Source organism: Ipomoea nil, unplaced genomic scaffold, assembly GCF_001879475.1.
Source record: "Ipomoea nil cultivar Tokyo-kokei standard unplaced genomic scaffold, Asagao_1.1 scaffold1562, whole genome shotgun sequence".
Taxonomy (NCBI): Eukaryota; Viridiplantae; Streptophyta; class Magnoliopsida; order Solanales; family Convolvulaceae; genus Ipomoea; species Ipomoea nil.
This window is the reverse complement of record NW_017617990.1, coordinates 1,130,934-1,157,158: the sequence shown is the minus strand read 5'-3', so window position 1 is coordinate 1,157,158 and position 26,225 is coordinate 1,130,934. Positions and strand designations below refer to the sequence as shown.

The window sequence follows — 26,225 nt, the reverse complement described above, 5'->3', positions numbered from 1 at the left end:
CTTCGCCGACAACTTGGTTGAACCCTTTAGCAACCAGTCGTGCTTTATAACGTTCTACCGAGCCATCGGCTTTACGCTTGGTGCGGAAAACCCACTTGCAGCCGATGATGTTCATGTTTGGTGTAGCCGGGGTGATGACCCAGGTACTATTGTGCAAAAGAGCATTGAACTCCTGGTCCATGGCATCACGCCATTGTGGGTGACCAACGGCCTAAGAGTAACAAGTTGGGTCAGTGGACGCAGTTAGGGCGTAGAACTCTTCGTCCGTGCCCTGAGTTTGGCGCCTCGTGCGCATGACATGTGGAACAACAGCCTTGCCCCGACCTTGGGTGGCTTTGGCCCACCGTGCCGGTGGTTCCGTCCTAGCATTGGTGGGCGAAGAGGGCGGAGCTGCTATAGCTAATGGCCTCGGCTCTCGTGCTAGAGGCAACTCCATAGAAGCAGGTGTGGATTGGGAATCCACAATTATTGGCTCGGACCCCCAGGGTGGAGTAGGTGGGGTAGCTGCAACCTGTACATCAGACTGCATAGCAAACGGGAAAACGGACTCAATCAAATCGTACATGCCGGCAGATAAAGACTTTTCCCGTGATTAGATCTAGACAACGGTACCCCCTATAGGAGACTGGGTAACCTAGGAAGACACAGGGCATCGACCGATATTCCATCTTGTGCCGATTGTAAGGCCTTAGATAGGGATAACAGCGACACCCGAACACGCGAAAGAAAGTGTATGGCGGTTAAGTTTTTGTATTTGCGAAAATAGGGACTCTCATTGTTTATAGTGGAAGATGGTAGGGAATTAATTAAGTACGTTGCTATTTCAAACGCACAGTCCTAGTATATTTTTGGAGTTGAGCTTTCAGCAAGTAGTGCTAAGCCGGTTTCGACAATATGTCTATTCCGACGCTCAACTCGCCCATTTTGTTCATGTGTATAGGCACATGACTGACGACGATTAATCCCAAGAAACTCAAAAACTTTATGAAGGCGGCGGTATTCACCCCCTAGATCAGACTGGATGGCGACGATAGAACGGGAAAACTGACGTTCTACCATCGCCCGGAACACATCAAAAATTTTATATATATCTGATTTTAACCTTAACGGATAAAACCAGCAATAACGAGAGTGATCGTCCACAAACAGTACAAAATAGCGGTAACCCGAAGCACTAATCACAGGAGACGGACCCTAGATGTCTGTGTACAATAAATCCAATACATTATTACTAGTGCTGAAAACTCTATATAAAGGAAATCGTGAGGATTTTCCTAGTTGACACGCGGTACAAACTTTTGACGAACTAGTTTTATTATTGACTATCGGGCAGTGTTTCAGGACTCTTTGTAAGGCTTGATTGTGAGGATGACTGAGGCGTTGGTGCCATACTTCGGAGGATGCACGCGCGGATAAGAAAGCACATGGCAACTGGGGAACCAATAATTTGTATAGCCCTCCCGAGGTAGACCCTTTAAGAAGAACCACTTGAGTTTTGCAATCCTTCACAAGAAACAGATTTTTGTGAAACTCAAAATAAACATCGTTTTCATTAGTGAAACGATATACAGATAACAACGGTAATGTTAAATTAAGAACACAAAGAATATTTGACATTGACAAAGATTTAGATTTAGACGGGATAACCGTATGTCCAACACGAGAAACGTCCAAACCTGTACCGTTGCCAATTTTGAGAACATCACTGCCGTTGTATGCCTCGGAGTGACTTAGCATTTGTTCGTATGGGGTTGCATGCGATGAAGAACTGGTGTCTGGATACCATGCATCCGCTGCTCCATGGACTAGTGGTTCGCCGGAAACCGCCACGTTGGCGTGGCCGGCCGGTCGATCGGAGTAGCGCTTAAAGCAATAGATGGCGGTGTATTAGGAATAAAATGTAATAGTTTTGATGAGCCAAATTTGTAATTTTAGAACCCCCCTATTTTATTTTGAGTCTAAGTTGTCTATTAGTCTAAGTCCCAAGTCAAGCCATAAAGTCTACGAATTCTTAGCAAAATATACTTATCCAGAATGTTACTATTTGAGAATTATTTACCGTAAAAGACACTAAAGGATGAAGCGGTGAAGTGGATAAGGAACAAGGTTGCTGAAGTCAGAGGTCAAGGGGACGACCAAGGGGCTGATAGGGGACGACCAAGAGGTAGACTCGAATTAATTTATGAATTAAGTCATCTTTTTTTTAAAGATGACTACAAGTTTGGAAGCTTGTGGACATGATAAGGAAGATGCACGTGAATTCTTCTACACATCTTCTTTCTCATTTAAATCTCTTGCTACATATCTCAAATCATTTCAGAAGAAGAAATGGACGAAGATATAATTTTTACTCAAGCAAGAATCAGCAGAAAATCTTTTGGAAGATTTCAACATTTTGAATCCGTCAAGATAAGAAAATTATTTTTCGGAGAAGATTCAGCTGATGAGCCGACATATACGACTTTTGAAGATTTTTCAGGTGAGGATTTTCAAACTCACTGTAAAAAGCCCATCTCTTGCATTAAATCACCGCAATGCAAGTTGGAAATAATGTGTAGCTGATCAAGATGAACGATCAAGATCAACTAATGCTACAACGGTAATATAGCTTCTTCAGCTATATATACCAGAAGACTTGAAGACATGAAGTAGAGAAGGCAAGGCAATACAAAGAAGCAAATATAAGCAAAAATTTGAAATATCTAGTCTGAGCTTACACGAGAGATATTCTTCAAGTCATTAGAAGAGAAATTTGTTTTCTCTAAATCTTACCTCTACTGTGTGTAGAAAGAGGGTTGAGTGTAGCTTTGTGCAAGACACTACCCTGTTGAGTGTAGCTTTGTGCGAGACACTCGTGGTTGCTGAGTGTAGCTGTGTGCGAGACGCTCGGTGGTGCTAAGTGTAGCTGGGTGCAAAACACTTAGTTGGTGTAGGAGTATAGCTTTGTGCGAGATACTCGGGAGTATAGCTTTGTGCGAGATACTCGGGATTGAGTGTAGCTGTGTGCAAAACACTCGGGAAGTGCCTGTGTGCACTTGATTCACTATTTGTATCTGGGTGAACAAGATAGTGAATTTCCTCCTTGGAGTGAAAGGAGAAGAGTGGACTAGGAGGATTACACCACCTCTGAACCACTATAAATTGCCTCTCTCATTTACTTACTGCCTTTATTTATTATTGCATGCATACTAACACATTTACTATTCGTCATATTTATCTATCTCATTGTTTGGGTTATGTAACTTTACAAGTGCATGCAGACACTATTCCATTTGGATTCATTCATTGATTCACACGTGATATCACACACATATTGAGTGAACCATCTCTTTAAATATTTTGTTGTCTTGCATGTTGAATATTTGACTGACCCATCTTATATTGTGCGAAAATATTCATCTGGGTCTAGTAGCTTTTACGTTTGCATGTGGGCATAAATTTGCATACTTATGATTTGAGTCATACCAAGCATATCCATCATATTGCATGTGATATATCTCTTTGATTTTACGTAACACTTGGTTGTTTAAATTATTCCGCTGCGCATCTAAGTTTCATATCTTGTTACTTAGAGTTGAAATTACCAAAGTGTTATTAATTGTTAAAAAGTTTAAAAAGTCTATTCACCCCCCCCCCCCCCCCCTCTAGACTTTTTACCACCCTATCGGGACCAACACGGTGTGACCATGAGACCTGCATATTTGGCATCGGGGACCACCTCCGCGACCCTGCCGACCAGAATTCGGACCGCCTCTGCCGCGGTTTTGCCGTCCACGACCGCCGCGGCTGGATTGCTGCTGATCGCCGCCATGTCTCCCGCGTCCAGCGAAGAACGCGGCTGGTGCACTGCTTCCTCCACAAGAGTCCCCCACTGCAAAGTCATCCTCATGGATGAACTCCTGGGCTTGGAGAAAGTCGGAGAGCTGCGTCAAGGTCACCGGAGCTCCGGTGGCAGTGAGGGAATTCGCGATGGTCCTGAACTCCGGTCGCAGGCCGCGAAGAACGTACATGATTTGTTTTTCATTAGAGAGTGGCCCGCCGGCAAGCGAAAGGGCCTCTGCGATCATCTTGCACCGTCCAAGATACTCGGTCGGCGAGCTTGGTCCTTGTCGGAGGGTCTGGAATTGCCCCAGTAGACTCAAGCATCTCGCTCTTGTCGTGGAAGCCAGCATGGACGCGAGGGAATCCCACACCTCCCCGGAGGTCTCTCGTCCGACGGCAAGATGCATCACCTCGTCGGAGAGCGACGAGATGATCGTGGACAGGATAGCTTGATCCTGTTGGATCCACACTTCGTAGGCTGGGTTCGGTGCAGTGGTGGTCGCCGTCACGGTGGAGTCGCCGGATTCCGGAGGACAACAACGGTGGCGGCCGGACATGGCCTGGAGCCATCTATGAATCCGAGTAGTCTCTACCCACGCAAGAACGGAATGACCTGGGTGCGCCAGAATAGGTAGTTCCGCATGGTGAGTCGAGTAGACACAAAGTTATGCGCCGCCGTGAGGGTGTTGATCGACGGCGGAGCACCGGCAGGGACGGTGGTGACTGTTCATTCTGAGGAGTTAGTCGACATCTCAATTGTCGGGATAGATTGAACAAGAATGGGCTAACCTATCGCAACTGATACCAGATGAGATAACAATAATCTGATTCAATCAATTGAGTTACAGAGAGAGAGTCTATCCTATAATAGAGTCTACATAATATTCTAGCTCCTTCCTGTAGGCAAGAGAATTAGACTAAACCTCAACCACTAGAAATACAACTATATAGTATAAAATAATGTACACACTAATTACATTACTAACTAACAAGTACAAACGTGTCATTGAAAGCACATATATACCATCTTTAGTATAATCTCATAAAAAAGAGTTATGTAACTAAATTCTAACACAATCTTAAGTGCAATAATCCATTGAAATTGCAGAAGCATTGTCGGTCACCCATGGCTGTGATGAGAGTGATTCATAGACTTGAAGCATTGTTGGCCTTTGATTAGGCATGAATTTCACACAATTCTTGGCTATTTCAAGAAACTGTGAGATGGTATCATCAAATCCTGTATGTGTGATCACTTGATCTATCTGGAGTGGATTAGTTGTGTAGCTAGTGCTACCAAAAATGATATCAGTAGAGCAGCTCAATTCATAGGCTTCCTTTGTGGTAATGAGCTGAAGAAGCACAATTCCAAAGCAATACACATCTTTGGAAGCATTGTTGTTGGCTTTTGCCCTGTGTTGTGTATGCTGGGCATATAATATATAAACATAAATGTGCAATCCAACTATCAGTTTAGACTTTTAGTTGAGATGGAGAGTGTAAGCCATTGGAACAATTAATTCATACCATGTCTTGGTTCCCAATATCCTCTTGCTCAGGACATATACTTACCTTCTTTCCTATAGCTGCTGCTGCATAGGGAATTCCAAAGAGGCAAATAAATAAAGTGAGCAACACAAAGATGGCCCAACCTGTGACAAACCCAGTGAGGAACAAATGATCTTCCATGACATGTACTGGATGGGCAATCCGGCAATGGAGCTCCGCAAAGTCCTTCATTATTTGCAAAATTTGGCCAGGAATCGATTAGAAGATAGTTTTGGAGGCTGGATGGGCTGTGAATTAAAACTTTGACCCACTTTTTGTATGGATGAATCAAAGAATGTCACGTTAATACGGAATAGAGAATAAAGTAAAAAGTGAGAATATGTCTAATATTGCTTATAAAAAGAACAAGACAATAAGACAAGCCACCTTTGACTTTCAGTTGGGAACACCCTTGTAGACTCTAACTGTCGGTCAACCAACTCGACCAGTTAAACTAGAGAAAATAGATGCCAACGTTCACACAAGAAATAATGATTTTGGGTGTTGGGGGCACAATAACTAAATGCATGAAGATTGAAGACTGCTTCTAATCTAAAGCTATCAGTACTACACATTCTACAATACAACAAGCTTTGATTTGTACGTTCTGACATGGGTGAAACCAGTCTTGTAATCCCGGCTTTACCATAAAAACAAGCTAGTATATACATACGGTTGCATTACTACTAGAGGCAACCGGCGGGGCGATTTATGCCCGACGAACTTCCAGCTGCATTGTTGCACAAGGCTTGAGCTGGTTGATTTCTGTAACTCAGGTTTACATCATCTAGCTTTATTCCACTGCATGGAAATGCCTTGCTACAATCAAGCTTAACCCCTACTGGTGTCGCAGATGATCCGTGGATGTCTTCATATGTCACCCCACTTATCTTCACCCCAGATACCTACAAGTATATATATGTATAATTAATAACATTAATAAATTAAAATTTATGGATAGATGGTACTCAGATCAAAATTAAATACTTACTTGGGTGGGACAGTTATTTTTGTCGGGGCAGTATTGTTGGTCAATTATTATGGGAAATTGCACGTTAACCATGACAGAGTGCTGGAAAACCACACCCTTTACAAATGCATTGCTAGGCCTTGCCCATGTCTTGATCCTTACACCATTCTCAGTTCCCCTAAACGTTGTGCTTTTTACTGTCACATTTTGGACTCCTGCCTCTTCTGCATTCCACCCTAGGCTTCCAATGCTGCCCAAAAATACCCACAAAATATTTGTTAGGATCATACTTAAGTAAGTCAGTTATGGACAATCTAGACTGGTTTGATTTCATTGTAGTCCTTTGCAGATTAAGATCACAGGACGAGACTTATCCTGCTCCAATTGTGACTGTGAGTTTCTCTTTTTTTTTTTTTTTTTTTTTTTTTTAAAAAAAAAGGGCAAAATAAAACAAGAATAAAGAACATATATAACTAAAATGTATATATATATATACCTTATTCCGTGGCCAGGGCCGCAAGAAACGTTTTCAATCCACAAGTTGGAGGTGCCGGGGCCTATTGAAACACAATCATCGCCGGTGCCAATTCTAGTATTGAGTATGGTGACGCCGGAGGAATCTTGGATGTGTATGCCGTCGGTGTTAGGGCTGCTGCCGGAGGCTGACACCTTCATCTTTTGTAGTCTCACATTGTGACACCCATCAACAACCACATGGAACATCTGGCTGTTTAATGAACTCATTCCACTCACAACTATGTTGTTTGAATTGTAAAACGCTATTGTCTGCATATGTTTCACCACATGCATATATACCACTTCAATCAATTACTATATATATAATCTGATATCAAATCGAAAGATGTATATGTTTCGTTTTAACTAAAACGAATGGTTAACTTTACCGTGGCACCGGAGGGGCAACTAGTCTTGCCGGAAGTTTTACAAGCCCATAGAGCAGCACCTTGACCATCCAATGTTCCACCGGCGATGGTGAGACCCGAAACTCTTTCAAACTTGAGCCAGTTTCCAGTGAAGCCGATAACCCGATAATCTGAGGGAGCCAGTAGGGTGCCATAAATCTGGATTCTGATGGCTTTAGCCTTGCAAGATTGGCCCCAAAACGAAGCAGTTCCAAGCAGATACCTTCCTTGGGGCACAAGTATTATGACAGGTTTTGTTGAAGCATTCGCACAAGCTGCAGCCCATGCATTGAGAAAGGCTTTTGTTGAGTCTGACTTCCCATCTGGTTTGGCTCCAAACTTCTGCACATTATATGTGATCTTGGCAGCTGATGAATGGTGAAACAAGAAGATGATGATGATGAAATATGGAAGAGCAAGAACAAAACTCCAACTTTTCACCATCTTCACTGATTCGCTCGATATACAATTATCACATGTATGTAGACTAGAAATCTATTGATTTAATTTTGTGATGGTACTATACATATATATAGACTTCTAAGTTGAGTGCATGGCTGTATGTTACGATGGCAGATCAAGGATCAAGGAGTAATGACCATCAATTAATGGAGATATGCAAAATCAACAAGAATATTACCAACAGAATGGATCCAGCTGAGAGGCGGGGTGGATCCAGAAATCTTGATCAGTGGGAGAAAAGATTAAAAACCAATGAGATATTTTGATTTTGAAAAAAAAAATACTTAGTGACCAAATCATAAATATTGTTAATTAAGATGAAAAATTAAAATACATCAAAATGAGATTAAAAAAATATTCAAAAAATATGAAATATAATTAATTAAATAAAATAATTTGAATAGAAAACATATTATAATAAAACACTCATATCAATATTAATTAATTAATATTTAAAAAAAGAGAAAAAAACACAATGTTACCAATAAAAATTTCCCAAAATATGAAATATAATTAATTACATAAAATAGTTCGAATAAAAAACATATTATAAATCACGAAAATCATTATTAATATTAAAAAAACACAATGTTTCAAATAAAAAATTCAATTAGAATTAATCTCACTATAAATTCAAGCTATAGGATTTGAACCCCAAACATTTAGGAAAAAAACTAGATATCTTACCATCTAAACTAACTCATCCTTTATGTAAATTTAGTATTTACCCAGTTACTCCCTTATGTGGGAGGTGATAGGTTCAAACCTCACTTGAGGCAAGTAGTGTGTATATGTAGGGTATCCCCCTTCCTTATAATAATAATAATAATAATAATAATAATAATAAAACTATATATATACAAGAAACCTATACATATACAATACCCCCCCTTCCTTATAATAATAATAAAACTATATATATACAAGAAACCTATACATATACAATAACTATAATAATAAAACTATATATATACAAGAAACCTATACATATACAATAACTATAAATGGGATTAGGTGGGGGAGTGGGGGCAGCTGACGCCATTGGACGCTCAACTCGCAACATAAAGAAAGTATGGAACCAAGATCAATTATTACTTTCTTCATGTCTATTTACCATATTCTAAAGCTAACATTAGGGAAGGAACCGTTAGGATAAATAGTATTTAAATAAAGAACCTCTTTGTATGGTTAATAGCACCACATAATAAGAAGTTTTATTTTCTTTCATCTTGTTCTTTTGTCTGTGACTCCAATACAGACTCGGAGCTATAAATCTACTCAAAAGATTTCACTTATTGCATGTTCTACATGTAACAATGGCTTCATGCACCATTTTTATACATAAGAGATAAAATAATACTGACAAGTACAGTTAATTTGATAATTACACATTCTAAATTTGCATCTTCATGAAAAAGAAAACTGTCATCAATATAATAATTGACCTTTTCAGTTTAAGCTTTGAACCTGAATTAGCTAGCCCACCTAGTATGCACTTCTAGGTGGGCGGTGGCCTCGAAATATTTCATGTTATTACGGAGTAGTTGCTATCATCTCATCATTAGGATAGAGGCATTAATTAAAGCAGAGTAAAATTAAAGACTCAATTATTGGATTCATATGATTTGGATCGGATAAGCCATGTGATTAGAAAACAAGCTAGCTGCGACGTGCATATATGAATGTGGGAATATATATAGTATTATGCATTAACATATAACAACGGAAAACTGTAGTCAACTTCTCACATGATCTCAGTCTGGGTTTCCATTGTAACTGCAAAGAATCTGGGCAGTATCAATAGGAGAAGAATATAATGTGCCTATCATCGTATAGTATCATGAGCCGATACAATATAATAACCAAGAAATTAAATTATATATAGGCATATGGTCAGATCCTGGAATGGAGAATGTTATAACTTATAAGTACGGCAAGCGTAAATAGATGTTTAGTTCAGAAATTTAAATGGACTACAATTCCAAGAATTTAACAAGTTAGATGTAATAAGCGCTTATCTAAGTTGGTTGGACAGTTAGTTTAGTAATTATAGGGTTCTAAATATAGTTCTGGTGGGAACTGCATGCCACATCAATAATCAATGGGTATGCAAGTCACTTCATTAATTGCATTATTTGCGTTGTTCAATAACCCAATTACAGTTTTTTGAGTTGGAAGACTCGTGTGTAGTTTAATTAATTCAGTCTTATCCCTCCTCATTTCATCGACTTCCTCACTACATTATATTGCTGGCCTACTCACTTCTTCGTCACTCTTAAGATCAATTGTCTTGACTTTTTGTTTTTGTATTTTAAAAATTATTATTCCGATTATAGATTCATACGTAACCAAACATCAATATTGCTAAACATGCGTGCAAAGTACATTGACCAAAACTCATTCTAATTACCAAATATTTGATTCCTAAGCCATATATTTCAATTCCGATTCCCATATTCGAACCAAAAACACGTGTTCACCTTATAATTAAAGAATCACTTTTCAACACCATAAATAATTAAGGGACCAAACTACTCGCCCTATGATTTTAATTTAGACCAATTTTGTAACAGTTGAGAAATGCATGTAATTAATATTTTGATTTCATGTTCCGTATATATGTTAATATCCCAAGTATTTGTAGGCTGGAATTGAATTTGTTTGAATTAATATAATATATAATAATGGACCATATATGTAATTTATCTGTTGGAAATAGAGTTTTGAACCATATATATATGCATCTATCATTTTTAGTTGGGCTCTTGGCCAACAGTTTAATAGAAGATTCATTGAATTAGGAGGCGTTTGGCAACGGCATACAATTGTCAAAACATAACAGTATATTATATTGCTTCACTATTACAAATCCACAAATTCAATGATTTAGGCAAATCAACCCTATACTAGTGATTAGGCCAATATATAATTATTCCATCATCCATAATTCCATATGCATGAATACTGATTGCTTGTCATATCAGAAGCCATTGATCTCTTGCTTGAAATGCAGTCATGGAGACCATGTGCTTTAATTTGAAGGTATGTAGTCAATCAATTAATTATGTGTGATGAGTTATTAGTATATAATATAATAATAAAAGTGTTAAGTTCGATAAATGATGAATTTAACAACTTTTAACGAATTTGATTAGTTTAGTGATTTTGTATGAGCAAATACCAATTTTGGTCCCATGATGAGTATTAACAAAATGACAATTTTGATACACATGTTTAATTCATACCAATTTTCATCAACGACTATTGTTTTAGTACCGATTTTCATCCACAACTATTGTTTTAGTGTCAAAATTCAGCATGTCGATAATTCATTCGTTTAAGACATTCCGAAATCTTAAAATTTTAAGTGTATTTTTGTCCTTTTCAACCTAAGATCCCAATTTGAGCATGCATAATGAGATTTAACCTTTAAGATCGATCATAATTCGCAGTTCTCATCCTCATCTTACCTTAATTTGAGTAGGAAAATTGTGAATTGAGACCGATTTTAGCGCTTAAGTCCCTTTATTCATGCTCAAATTGGGACCTTAATTTGAAAAGGACAAAAATACCCTTAATAATTTCATTTTTCGGCATATCTTAAACGGAAGGGTGACCGGTGTGATGTATTTTTGCACTAAAATAATAGCTGTGGATGAAAATTGGTACTAAAACAACTAGTAGGTGCACCCGCGCGATGCGCGGCTATATATATAGTATGATATATATACAGTATAGAATATAGTTATTTGAACCTTACAAAATGTGAAATGAAAACTTGTGATTTTATTACACATTGATGAATATAGTAATTTTATTATACATTGTTGAAGACTTCATTGTTGAAATAATGTGATGCATGGCTACCTATATAGTACATAGAATATTACGTATAATATAATAATAATAAGAAACCTAGTATTTAAAAAAATACTAAATTTTAAATAATAAATTCTGTAATGTTATTATACATTATTGAAGACTTCTTTGTACACAACATTTTTAGTCGTACTAAGACATGGTACACTTTCCCCGCAAATCAAAATTTTCAAACCGCTGGGGTTACTAACTCTTGAAACAGCTACGTATAGTTGTCCATGGTTAAAGACAAGTTTTTTCAACAACAACCCAACTTTAGCAAGCGTTTGTCCTTGACTTTTGTTGATTGTCATGGCATAGGATAGCATCAAAGGAAATTGCTTTCGTTGAAATTTGAAAGGCAATCTTGGATCTGACGGTGTAAGTGACATTCTAGGAATCAATACTCTGGTTCCTGTATTTGTACCGCACATGATTTGGCCTTCCAACACATGGTCAGCCAACCTTGTAACAATCAACCTTGTACCGTTGCATAATCCTAGTGTGTGATCAATATTTCGCAATAACATAACAGGTGATCCAACTTTCAATGTCAAAGCATGATTTGGTACTCCAGAACATCTCAAGGCATTCAAGAATTCGGGAGTGTGCAAATCCGCTAACATGTCAACATTTGCATCTGACTTACACACAAAATCACAACTCAAGTATGTCTTACCCTCAGCCGGATTATGATCATTCATGTATTGGTTAACGGCATCTACCACATCCAATGTTGGAGCTAAAATTGCACTATGATTAAGATATGACAAATCGGCAATTCCCAGTCGGAAATTAAGGAAAGTGCTATCAACAATTGTAGCAATAGGGTCATCTACGCACTTCAACAACAAATCTTCTGGAACAGTAATCTCGGACTCCCCATCAATTTGACACCCAATAATTTGCCTGAAATCGCCCCCCAAAACAACTGTTTTACCACCAAATGCCATATCAGAACTCCTTGGATTTATGAAGCGCATCAAATCCCGCATAGTTCGGTCAAGAGCTTCAAAGCAAAATTTATGCATCATTGGGGCTTCATCCCAAATTATCAACTTGGTTTGCACAAGCAGTTCTGCCAGTTCACTGCCGGTACGTATGTTGCATGTGGAATCTTCATTAACAGCTATCGGTATAGCAAACCGAGAATGCGCCGTCCTCCCACCAGGTAATAAAAGCGAAGCTATGCCGCTAGAAGCAACATTTAACACTATCTGACTCTTAGACCTTAATGCGGAAGAAAGTGCTCGCCACAAGAAAGTCTTACCGGTCCCTCCATAACCATAAACGAAAAATAACCCCCCTTCCTGGCGATCAACGTCAGTTAACACTTCATTGTATATTGCCTTTTATTCGTCTGTTAACTGCCTTACCAAATCTTGATTCTCTTTCTCCTGTTCGCCACAATTGTATGCTAATTCTTCTTGAACAAACCTATTTGCAATAACGTTTAAGGCACCAAAATTTGCCGTTGGCATTTCAGGATAGTCCTTCAAACTCTTACCATGATTAGATAATAGCTTCTCAATCTCTACTAAAGCAAAGTTCATTTTGTGCGAATCGGTCAACACAAAATCTGCATAAATATATATTAAAATTTGGTGTTATAACACAACTACGTTAAACTTGACTTAATATATTTTTTAAAATGTACGATTACCTCTGTTCTGCAGTTGTTTACGGACGTTGAATTGTGCATCGTCTGATAGATGTTGCCACACAGCATGCCAAACTATTTTCGGTTTCCCCATGCAACTGCTCATTAGCAATGTCACAAACAATCTCCTCAATTGATCTGCTGACGCCCAATGACTGGCTTCATCTATTGCATCAACATATTCTTTATCATCATCAACTAAACCCCTTGCATAACATGCAACTCGGAATGAGTCATATTGCACCCCATTTACAGTCCTAATATCTTCATAACTTTTAGAGCCACGGATTTTGTTCAGCAAACACCTCAAATAGAAAATTTCACCAGTAGCTGGCGGGACATAGAATATACGTCCTATTGAGAACCCTTTCTTTCGTGGCTGCCATTTTCTAAGGTCTTTCTTCCAAACGAATCGTGTTGGCATCTCAACATAAGTAAGTTCTCTCGCATCGGGGTATGTTTTATTTGCTTCAAACCATTCCAAAAACATGCTCTGTGCTATCGTAGGTCTATTCACAATGTTCTCAACAGCATCATCATCTGCAAATATCACACTCTGTTGATTAGGAAGGTGAAAGCTTAACCTTTCCACTGAAGGCGCCCGAAGTTGTATATCAAAACCAAACAGACACCAAACCGCTTCATACGGGGATATGTACCTACAGTCATAGTACATATTTATCTCATCTATTGCTTTGCCATTCTCGTCATCATTGCCTGTTTTGTAAAATTCGGCGGTTACCCGATCATGACCCTTGTTAACATACTTGAACATGTACTTGATTGACCGTGACTGGTTGCACCACTCGACATTTATATGAGCCTTGTACTTGAGCAATAAATATCTATTGTGCGGTACCACATACCTGTTGTCCAAGGCGATCCCGTTCTTTGTAACTACACTGCCATTGTCTCTCCTTCTATATACCGGGTAACCATCTTCATCAAATGTAGAACTCTCAACAAATCTCTTAGGAAAATGTTTAGAGCATCGCGCATTTACCATACATGGAGAATTGGTCCTCGCTTTTCCACATGGACCATGCATCATAAATTCCTCTACCGCTTGGTAATACTCTGCATCTTTCTTTTCATCTGGAATCTCTGCGCAAATTATGTTGTCTAGAGTAAGAACTTGCCTAACTTCTTTACTTTTCTCAAAAAAAAGTAATATATGAGCATGCGAAAGACCTCGCTTTTGAAACTCAATTGTATATATGACTGCAACAACATAGACATAAACATCATAAGGTTAAGTAATTACATAAAATTGTAACAAAATTGATTTAAAATAAAATAAAAAATATTACCTCCAGCCACAGGGCCAAATAGTTTATTCTTTCGACAATCAGCTATCAAAGCATCCAACTTAATCTTGAATAATCGGCAAATTATGTCCGGCCGATCTTTTGGCTTCAACCTTTGATCTTTTAAAAAGCGTTGCACCTCAGGCCACTTCGGATTGCATGTAAAGGTTATAAATAAATCTGGGTATCCAATCCATCTACATATTGCCATTGCATCTTGGTAGTTTTGTATCATGTATCTAGCACCACCCGTAAAACTTGAAGGTAGTATTATTCTGCGACCTTGGGGTGCCGGGCTTATTTCACCCCTTGTCAAAGCATCAGTCAATCCACTATAACTCTCACACCTTAGGCTTTTTTGGTGTGTCCTTATAAAAATTAGTCTTCCAGACTCAACCATTGTGTAGCCATCTACAACAAACTGTTGGAACAACCGCTTTGCAAATAATATGGTACTCGGAGCTGACTGTCTAGACTGTATGCGGTAGCAAAAAGACTCCCTGGGACTAATCCTCTGTCTACCACCTGAAGAGCGCTTGCCTACTACGTTCGCAAATGCAATGTCTTCCCGATAACCGTCTTCGCCATATGGAAACAAAATAGGGTATTGCAGTGGTAAGTATGAAGGATTTAATTCACTTATCCTCTGTAGGTGGCCACCCTTCGATTGAACAATAATATCACGCTCTCCAATACTGGTATCCAGATCTCCCACAATTAAAGCTGCTACTTCAGAAACTTGCGAGAGATTATATGTCCTCGCATCTCTAGTTCGTTTTCCCAACAACTTTATTTTGACTTCGGCGCATGGATTAATATCCAGCTCAGACATAGCCATCCTAAAAGACTTAACCAAAACATTATTTTCATCGAGGTCTTTCTGAATGACATTCACTATTTCTACATGAATGTCATCTTGCTCACCACTACCCCTACAACAACATAAACTTGGCATTGATATTTATTTAGATAAAAATAGTATTTAATGTGTAATTACGCAAACATGTTTACCTCACAGCATTTATACGGTTGATCTTTTCATTTGCCGTGTCGTATATGTATAACTGGGCAAAATGAGGTTCTTTGCCTTGTTCTGGAAGTAGAGTGCCCATTAGGTGATAGTTTTGACCACTTAATCGAAAAATTGGCGGTGCGCCCCCCTTGTTCACGTTCTTGTCAATTTTTCCTCCCATGGATGTGAAGCAGAACATGTTGTTGTAGGTCCTAATGTTGTGTTAAAATTCTTTTGATAATTCGTCATTGCCGAAAAAGAGATCAAATATACCTTTTGGTGGCAACTTATTCTCCGGCAACTTGATCTTCCCATTGTTGCAACACAACATAAACAGTGGCGATGCGTTTGTTGACAAATTCTTCTTCCTTTCTTCAAACCAAAACAAAGCCCCACAATGGACGCATTTATTTGTTGCATCACCAAAATCACAGTATTGACCTAAAACCAAATATATACAAAATGAAATACTGATTGATATTTTATGCAGTTATAAAACAAATATACATACCATGTTGTGGACCAGAGGATGTCCCAATATCCGAGGTCTGCCTAACATCGTTACTCGATATATCCGCACCTGAAATTAAAAATACATTTAAAAATATATTTTAAAAGTTGAAGGTTTGCATATGTACTTTACTTATAGTTGTTTCAAAAATCAGGAGAGTATCTTATTACCTGCTATGTACTGATTTGGGGCGTCGATCATTGTAGGGTTACATTCATCTTCAAAGGCAGATAGCAAGTCTCTTGTTGTTACATGGTCTTCGACAATTGCATATTTATGTAATGGTTTACGCATTGCAAATTCATCTTGTGTTATCGTCGATGCAGGATTTTGTTTATCTCCAAAAACAAATGGCTGGCAATTGCTTGCACCTATTTGTGTATTGGACGAATGTATTGTACACATACGTAATATTAGACAAATTTAAAGTATAACAATATTTAAAGTCACAATTAATTTAAACCCTACATTTTAGGGGACTATTAAAAAAATAGTTGGTAGCACATAATAACAAAATAAATTATAGAAGTCTTAATATTATAAATTTTGTACAACTAACATTATTACTTATGCTAGCCTAGAATATGAAATAGTAATTTCACTGTATAAGTATTATATTTTAGTGGAAAAATTATTAGGTAGACCATGGTCCACAAAAATCTGTGCACCCTAAATAAAATTATAATGAAAAAATATATTTCAATAAGTACCATCTAACAAATTAATTACACATAACTAAAGAAATTTAACTATTGTAACGAAAAATTAGAAATTGATATTAAAAAGTAAATCATATGAAGACAAATTAGTGAAATTACAATTCCACACAGAGTTCTATGGACCATGAGTTACATTATAATTAAATTCACAATGAATGTATATCAATTCATCTTAGGGGATTTACCGTTAGTGATGTTACTCAATGGTGTGATATTTTCAGACAAACATCCTCCAAGGGAAATTCTGGAAGGATTAGTTGTCGTACGTTGGTCTTTAGCTTGAGCAGCATTATTCGTAAGAGATGAGTTGCCGAAATAATTTGTTGTGATATAAAATATAACATTAAATTAAGAAATAATTCCAATAATTATAACTCGAAACAATTCATTACACATAACGTAAATATTTTTTCAATTGCACAACATTAATATGTAATTGAATAGAATTACGTTGACCATGGTCCACAGAAATTTGTACACCCTAAATAGAATTAGAATGAAAAAGTATATATCATTAAGTACAATCTAATCAATTAATTACACATAACAAAAGAAATTTAACTATTGTAAAGAAAAATTAGAAATTGATATTAAACATAAATTACATTATAATTATAACATTTAATTTGACAAACATCGCTTAACAATTAAAACTATAAGGATATTTAAATTCACAATGAATGTATATCAATTAATCTTAGGGGATTTACCGTTACTGATGTTACTGAATGGTGTGATATCTTGAGACAAACCACCTCCCAAAGGAATTTTGGAAGGATTAGTTGGTGTATGTTGCTCTTTACCTTGACCAGCATTAGTCCTTAATGATGAGTTGCCAAAATAATTTGCTATGATGTAAAATAAAAAATTAGAAGACTATAATAACAACAGTAAATACAACAGTATAAATTTTATAAATTAATCACACCTAACGCTATTAATTACGTTAGGCTATAATTTGAAATTGTAATTGCTATAAATAAGGGTTACCTAATAAGTGGACCAATTATTAGGTAGACCATGGTCCACAAAATTTTGTGAACAATAAATACCATTAATTAGAAAGTATATATCATTAATACCAATCAAAGTATTATTGTAATAGTAAAGTATTCCATGCAAAGTGGTATGGTCCGTTACTTACATTATAATTATACAATTTAATTTTACAGACATTTTTTCCATAATTAAAAATATAAGGTTTTTTAAAATCACAATGAAGGTATATCAATTCAAATTAGGGGATTTACCGTTAGTAATGTTACTCAATGGTGTGATGTTTTGAGACAAACACCCTCCAAAAGGAATGCGGGAACGATTTATTGCCGGAGGTTGCTGTTTTCCTTGAGCAGAATTATTCCTTGATGATGAGTTGCCCAATTCATTTTCTGTAATATAAAACATAACATAGTTAACATTAAAACATTAATTTCTATAAAATAAAAAATAATTCAAATAATAAAAAATCATAAAAATGAATTACACATAACATAGTTAACATTACACCATTAATTTCTAATTGTTCAAGATTCTCCTAACATTTATGAAGAAAGTAGTTGTTGTGACACTAAACACACCTAACGAATAATCTAATTATGCTAGCCTATAACCTGAAATTGTAATTGCTATAAACAAAGATTACAGTTTAGTGGACAAATTATTAGGTATAACATGGTCCACAAAATTGTGTGCACAATAAATACCCGCCCAATGAAAAATAATATATCTAATTAATTACACATAACAATTCAAAATTAAATAATATGAAGACTATATATATATATATATATATATATATATATATATATATATATATATATATATATATATATATATTTATTTATTTATTTATTTATTTATTTATTTATTTATTTATATCTATAAACTATCTAAATCTATCTATTTATTTATTTATTTATAGATAGATAGATTTAGATAGTTTATAGATATAAATAAATAAATAAATATATATATATATATATATATATATATATATATATATATATATATATATATATATATATTTGAGATGAGGAAGAAGGGTGAATACCCTTCTCCTTCGCATGTCTGAACAGATCTGTTTTTCACCCTATCAAAACGATCTTCCGATCTCTCTCTGTCAAGCCTAAATCTAGATCAGTCCTTAATCGTTCTCTAGGATTCAACTGTTCTTATTGAACATTGTTTCCGCAGAAATTGTACTCGGGTCTAGATGAGCATCGCCCCGATTCTCAGTACATAATCGCGATCTTTCATTTCTGTGAAAGATCGTAGTGTTCAATAACAGTCAATGGTGGAAATCGCGATGCAGTGAAGCTAATTTTCAACTAATAAGGTTAGTATGCGTTAAATTTGCAGTCAATTTGTTTAGGGTTTCCTATTTATCACTGTTGTCCATTCTAAACTTGATCTATTTTTCTGGATGTAAGCATGCAGATCGACAATCCTAGATAAAATATCTTAATTTCATATTTGTATGATTCATAGCAATTAGGGTTCTAAATCGTATTCTTTATAGTGTTGCTCTAAAAACACCCAATTGAGATTACTGTTAACTGTGTAAATATCATGTTCAAAATGCTATAGCTATATTATTATTCACACAAACCCTAACCTCTAATCGACTTTATCATGTTGTTTTTTATGGACATACTGTAATTATTTGAGGAGATGGAGAGCATAAACAGAATCGTATAGCAAGAGGGATGCTCCAATGCAGCTTCATTTCAAGTATGAAAAAGATAAGTTTCGAAATTACCTTTATTTTCCTCACTTGGTTTCCTTTTGATGCCTATAATTGTTGACTTAGTGATTTTCCTCATTGTGCTGTCTATTGTGTGTAGTTGAAAATGTAGATGTGAATTGTCTATTTGGCTGAGGTCTGAAACTGGAGAACTGTGTTGGGAGTTAGATGGGGCATCTTTCTTTAGATGGGTTCATTGTAGTGTATTTAACTTTTGCCTTGATTTTGAAAATAATACTGGAACTGAAGGGTTTTCTCTTAATAGTAATGATAGCTGGCCATCAATTATATTTAATGCTTAGGTAATGTGTTTCTTTCCCTAAGAATGATTAACTTTTACTTCACAGGACAATAATTCCATTGTATTCAATTTCTTTAGATAAGTTGTAAGAACATGGAACACACACATTGATTCTTTGCTTCTAAAACTATTCAATTCTCTGTTATGCCAGTGTATCCTTTTCCTCTTGGTGTTGTTATTCTTTATTCTGAACACAAATTCTAACCATTTTTTTTCTTATTCTTTTTAGAATGAAATAATCCAAGCTTTGGAGTAATTGAAGAGCAGCAAGCAGAAAATAAGCGTTCAATCAAAGACCAATAAAAGCACTATGGTCATATCAGCAAATAGGTTAAGACTCTATCTTGATTTGCCTTACTTCAGATGAGTTTGTATTGTTATAGTTGCATATTTTGTAAGTTTGTTCACTTTACTTTGTAAGGCAATAGACACTTTGAATTAAAAAGACTTTTTTCAACAAATGGTCCTCAAGTATAGACCAAGTCCATCTGTTTTTACTTCCATTGTTGTCAATTTCTTTTGATAAGTTGTAAGAACATTGAACACACACATTGATTATTTGATTATACTAATCTTCAATTCTCTGTTATGCCAGTGTATCCTTTTCCTCTTGGTTTTGTTATTAAATATTCTGAACACAAATTCTAACCTTTTTTTTTTGTTGTTATTCTTTTTAGAATGAAATAATCCTAGCTCTGGAGTAATTGAAGAGCATCAAGCAGAAAATAACACATCAATCAAAGATCACTAAAAGCAATATGGTCATATAAGCAAATAGGTTAAGACTTTATCTTTATTTGCCTGTCTTTAGATTAGTTTGTATGCATATACTTGCATAGTTTGGAAGTTTGTTCACTTTAATTTGTAAGGCAATAGACACATTGAATAAAAATCACTTTTTTCAACAAATGGTCCTCGAGTATCGACCCAGTTCATCTTCCCTTATTTCTAGTGTCTTTGATATTTGGATGAGTATAACACGAATGCAAAAAGTTTTCAATTTTTTTGTTTGACTTTGGTACATTGTTTTATTCTATATCAGTATAGAAGTCAGATTTGTGTAGGATCAAATTATTTTTCTAATTAAGGTCGATTCTCAGTTTATTAGTTAACACAGTAATGTTAAGTCCTTTTTTTTTCTCTTTGGTTAAAACTGGTATAATGTTCCTCTACTGTGTCAGAATATTCTTTAAATGTGTTTTATTGGAAGCAACATCTTTGTTTTATTAATAATAGACACATTGAATAAAATGACTTTTTTCAACAAATGGTCCTCGAGTATCGACCTAGTTCATCTATTTTTATTTCTAGTGTCTTTGATATCTGTATGAGTATACTAGGAATGCAATAGTTTTCAATTTTTTGGTTTGACTTTGTTGCTTTGTTTTATTCTATATCAGTATAGAAGTCAGATTTGTGTAGGATCAAATAATTTTTCTAATTAAAGGAGATTCTCAGTTTTTTAGTTAACACAGTAATGTTAATTACTTTACAAATATTGAATTTAGGTGCTGTTATCTAATTTCTTTTTAAATGTGCTAGCAAATTTTGATGGATACCAGCTTGGACATCAAGTGCTTTGGAGAGTTGCAAACAGAGTAAAAGAAGATTTTGCAAATAGGTAAGTGAAACTAACTCTATTTTTTAGGCACAAGGTATTTACATATAACAGTTTAGAATTGGAATATTATTTGCAAATAACTGTCATGATTAAATATTTTTAGTAACTTACATATATAGTCTTTTATAGTAGTAGTTAAACATGTAATTGAACCTATACAAAACTACAACTACAAAGTGTCAGTTTCTTCCCAAACTATTTCCATTCTGTCTGCATTTTAAAACCTTGGCCACCTAGCATCCTTGCTAACCTTGGCCACCTATCATCCTTACTCTGAATAACCTGAAAGGAAGATTAGAAAAACTGCAAAACAGGTTCTAATAGCAGTAGATACACCAATTAATTGTAATAAACAGTTAGGCAATCACTCAAAACAGTAGTTAAAACTTATAAAAACTCCAAAAAAACTAAAATTTAATATGTGTCACACCACAGGATTAGGAAAAAAAAAAAGTAAATATGTCTGGATAGTAGCAGGCTAACAACAATCACTTCCAACCATGAATATCAATTACATTTTTTCCTTTTTGATTTCTGAGTCAGTCAACTTCTTCCTACTTTTGGATGATGAAAACTCATCCAAAAGTGACCTTTTAATAACCCCAGTGTTTTCAGCATTGTCTTCTCCTTCCTTTTGCGAGGGCTGGAAGTGGCAGGACTATTCACTTCAACTCCAATCGAGTCTTCCTGTTATTAAGAAAAGCAGTAAACCCTATTAGTAACCATCATTTAAAAAAATCATAGAGCTTAGGGTTTCAAATTCTTACTTCAGAAATTGCATCGGTGTTAGTTTCCTCCTCAATCATCCTAGAGATTAAGTCTTGCTCTTGATGCTCCACAAACCTGTCACTATAGGTTTTCAGCAATTGCTCATCCCTGACAACCCTCACAACATTGAATGGGTAATTGGGACCCATCTTTTGAGCCAGCTTGAAGTTGATCTTAAACAGCATCTTCATTCCAACTATAGCATCCAACTTAGGTGGCACTTCAACATCAAGCTGTTTAGGTAGGTGATAAATAACCTAATTAAAAACTTAGAAAATACAGTATAGGAAAAAAAAGGTGAGAGCCAATTAGAAGAATTTACCTCCTTGTATTTTGCATACAAAATAGAGGCAGGAATACCCACAAGCTCTGCCACTTCTCTATCCCAAAGCAACATTGGAGCATCTCCAGATTTGTCAAGAGCAATAACAACTACTTTATATCTAACTGTACCCATCATACAAGTCTTTTTACACTTAGTACAAAAAAGTGTTCCTTCCTGTTCTTTTAGTTTCTTATTACATCCAAGTTTCAGGCATGATAAGTAGTACCAACCATCCTCAAAATCTAACCCAAGAATCTCAGCAGCCACATAGTATTCCCCATCCTATAGTATACAAATAATTTTATAAGTATATATAGCACTTAACAAAATCAGTTACATCAAATAAAAGAAAGAATTGCTAGCTTAGTGTGTTGATTACCTCTTTAACCTTCTTAATATCATGGAAGTTAGTTACAATAACAGAAGCATTATTAAACTCACTAATGCCTGTAGAGTTTGAATGTAGTGTGCCAGTACTAAGACTTCTCATTGGAGTACCCTCAGCTTTCAACCTTAAAAAATATTAGAAACTTTTTTACATATGTGTTTAAACAACCTAACAACAATACAGTAGACAACATTTAAAATAGCTATATTATTTTTTGAGTGGTAGTTTACTAAAGTTAAAGAAATGCATACACTGTACAGCATGGTACTTCAATATATATACAGAGTACAATGTATTTTTTTTTTTGGATCCAGTACACAGATGTTAAAAAATATATATATAGCTTGTCTACAATCATAAGTACAGAGTAGAGCATACATTAATAAAGATAAATAAAAAAAAATAGGAGAAATATAAGAGATTAACTTCATATATACAGAGTTCAATGTATTTCTTTTTTTGAATCCAGTACACAGATGTTAAAAACAAATATATAGCTTGTCTACAATCATAAGTACAGAGTAGAGCATACATTAATAAAGATAAATAAAAAAATAGGAGAAATATAAAAGATTAACTTAATTTGACTTAAACTCTTGAAATTCTTCAAAATCTTCATTGAACCAAAGCTTCGTAGCATCATACAAACTGGTTATTCTCACTTCACCTAAAAAAATTGATACAAATAGATGCACTTATTTATAGATACTATGTTTTTAGAAAATAGAGGATCATGTGTTTAAACAATCCATAATAAAAAGCAAAAAGGTGGATTGATCAATAGATTAGAACAGAAAACAGTAGAGAAACTCACCACCCACAACTTTAGCCCTACAGCATTGAATGACAACAATCAGTGGTTCTTTCGAATCACTATTGTAAAAAGGCATAAGGGAAGATACATGCTCATTCCAGAGTGTACACATCATGGTGTTCTCACTGGATTAGAAACAGAAAAAAATAGAAAAGTATTAAAAAAAAAAAACCACTGCATCATTTTCTAATGTAATCAAAGTTCATTTTCAAAAACTTACGCATTGTCTTCAATTTGAAAGTCGATTAGTTTGGTGGCCTTTCCCCCTATAATCTTGTCCACAGGATTGTAAATCTCAATTACCCTTCCAATAACATCAGCAAAATGAACAAAATATTAGAAAGAAGTATTGAAAGTATAATAAAAAAGATTTTAGCAGTTAGGAAAGGTAAAGTTAGTACCAATCAGTTCCTTGTCATTCACATCATCAGGATCTTTCAAAGCCAAAAAACTCTTTAGTCTAAACATTTTGCAAGGAAAGCCATTAGAATGTATTTCCTTCACTTGTGTTCTGTAGTTGAATTTAAGCATGAAACCATGCTCTGTAATCTTGTAGACATAGTAGTTTGTAGAAGCCATGAAGTTCTTGATTTCAAACACTTTCCCTTCCTTTATTGTATCTCTATACTTTCCAATGTCTTTTTTAATAATACTCGCATGAATGTAGTCTCCCTGCGAATACAATAGAAAAAAAATTATAAACAGCCAAAAAAATTAGATAACATGGCATGAAAGTAGTAGATAAAATCAGATTGGCAAATAGATAAAAGTACCTCTTCATCATGGAACAATACTTCCATGCTCTTACTGGACTGCCCCTCTCCCCTTTTCTCAGGAACTTCATAGACACGTACTGCTCTCACTCTGATTGCCCGGAGCTGGTGTTCCGGCTTTATGTTTTTTACAGCAATGAACATGGAAGGCATGTTGAAACACCCAAAAATGCTTTCGAAAAGGTAGTAAAGTGATCTGATTTTGCGAAGTGTTTTGACTTGAAGAAGCCGGGTATTTATACATATTGAGAATTCAAAAAAAAAGAAGATACCAGGAGCCAATGTTTTGGAAATCGCACATCTCAATTAATGTGAATTTGAAAATTGCAACTCTGCATATTCTATGTAATCTATGTAATCTATGTAATATATAAGATTCTTTCTTGTAGGCCGGATCAGTTCTTTATGCTTTGATATTAATATTAATCAACTTGTTTACAATACCAAGAGTTCTACATTAATTGAACTCCTTGGGAACCAAGGATTGTATAATAATAAGAACGGCTAGGCATATTACCAATGCGGAATCAACTTACACGCGCACAATGAATAAGCAATTCGATCATGGAACAATACTAAAGCAAAACGGCGTAGTTTCAATTGGGTGGGAAACAATGATTGGCAAAACTTCTTGCTTTATTATAGAGTTAGATTAGATAGTCGTGGATGAAAATTGGTAGGAATTAAACATGTGGATCAAAAGTGTCATTTTGCTAATACTTGTGGGATCAAAATTGGTATTTGCCCGATTTTCTATTCTTCCTAACTTTGGTTAACTCATCACACTATTTCAACAGCTGTTATACTGTGGACCATGGTCCACGGTGCTAGGTGGACCATGGTCGTCAAATGAAACTGTAGAACAATTAAAATGATACTCCAATGTTGCTATAATGAAACTAGTGTGTGTGGAAAATGAAACTAAAAAGTAAAAACTAGAGCCCATTCAATAACATATATTATCAAATGAAACTGTAATATAATTAAAATGATACTTTAATATGTTGCTATAATGAAACTACTGTATATGAAAAATTAAACTAAAATTCAGAGTTATACAATAACAAATATTGTCAAATGAACCTAGAATGTAATTAAAATAGTATTTTAATTAAAATAGTATTTTAATATTACTATAATTAAACTAGTGTGTGTGAAAAATGAAACTACAAAATAAAGCTCATGCAATAATGTATATTGTCAAATGAAACTTTAGTAGAATTAAAATGATACTTTAGTGTTGCTAAAATGAACTAGTGTGTGTGAAAAATGAAATTAAAAAACAGAGCTCATTCAACAACGTATTGTCAAATGAAATTGTAGTATAATTAAAATGATACTTTAATGTTGTTAAAATGAAATTAGTGTGTGTGGAAAATGAAACTAAAATTAAGAACCATACAATAACATATATTGTCAAATGAACGTAGAATGTAATTAAAACAATACTCTAGCATTATTATAATTAAACTAGTGTGTGAAAAATGAAACAACAAAATCGAGCTCATACAATAACGTATATTGTCAACGAAACTGTAGTAGAATTAAAATGATACTTTGGTATTGCTATAATGAAACTAGTGGGTGTGAAAAATGAAAGTGAAAAAATCGAGCAATATTATCAAATGAAACTGAAATATAATTAGAATGATACTTATCTTATGAACCACATTACTACATGGACCATGGTCCACAGTAAA

The 26,225-nt window shown here is 35.3% G+C and overlaps 2 protein-coding genes across 2 annotated transcripts; both read right to left on the bottom strand.

The window, feature by feature from the left end:
- Positions 1–6,011: 6,011 nt before the first annotated feature.
- LOC109189667 (polygalacturonase-like) lies at positions 6,012–7,707 on the bottom strand. Its single transcript, XM_019340280.1, has 4 exons — positions 7,246–7,707; positions 6,837–7,126; positions 6,362–6,590; positions 6,012–6,275 (listed from the first exon to the last, which is right to left on the bottom strand). Exons 1-4 carry the CDS (start codon positions 7,705–7,707, stop codon positions 6,057–6,059), a joined length of 1,200 nt encoding a protein of 399 aa, XP_019195825.1. The 3' UTR covers positions 6,012–6,056.
- A 1,772-nt stretch (positions 7,708–9,479) lies between these two features.
- LOC109189666 lies at positions 9,480–16,367 on the bottom strand. The gene is made up of 9 exons (XM_019340279.1): positions 16,244–16,367; positions 16,074–16,142; positions 15,836–16,003; positions 15,562–15,643; positions 14,554–15,482; positions 13,247–14,464; positions 12,960–13,162; positions 12,049–12,893; positions 9,480–9,501 (listed from the first exon to the last, which is right to left on the bottom strand). Exons 1-9 carry the CDS (start codon positions 16,365–16,367, stop codon positions 9,480–9,482), a joined length of 3,660 nt encoding a protein of 1,219 aa, XP_019195824.1.
- Between the last annotated feature and the right edge of the window lie 9,858 nt (positions 16,368–26,225).

Bases quoted from the DNA above. Each gene is read 5' to 3' on its own strand.
- LOC109189667 (XM_019340280.1), bottom strand. From the start codon at position 7,707: ATGGTGAAAAGTTGGAGTTTTGTTCTTGCTCTTCCATATTTCATCATC. The intron at 6,591-6,836 runs GTATATATATAT...ATTTTTGGGCAG, and splicing joins GGCCCTGGCCACGGAATAAG to CATTGGAAGCCTAGGGTGGA. The intron at 6,276-6,361 runs GTAAGTATTTAA...ATATACTTGTAG, and splicing joins AAAATAACTGTCCCACCCAA to GTATCTGGGGTGAAGATAAG.
- LOC109189666 (XM_019340279.1), bottom strand. From the start codon at position 16,367: ATGCGTAAACCATTACATAAATATGCAATTGTCGAAGACCATGTAACA. The intron at 15,483-15,561 runs GTAAACATGTTT...ATGTTGTTGTAG, and splicing joins AACCGTATAAATGCTGTGAG to GGGTAGTGGTGAGCAAGATG. The intron at 13,163-13,246 runs GTAATCGTACAT...ATATTTATGCAG, and splicing joins TAAACAACTGCAGAACAGAG to ATTTTGTGTTGACCGATTCG.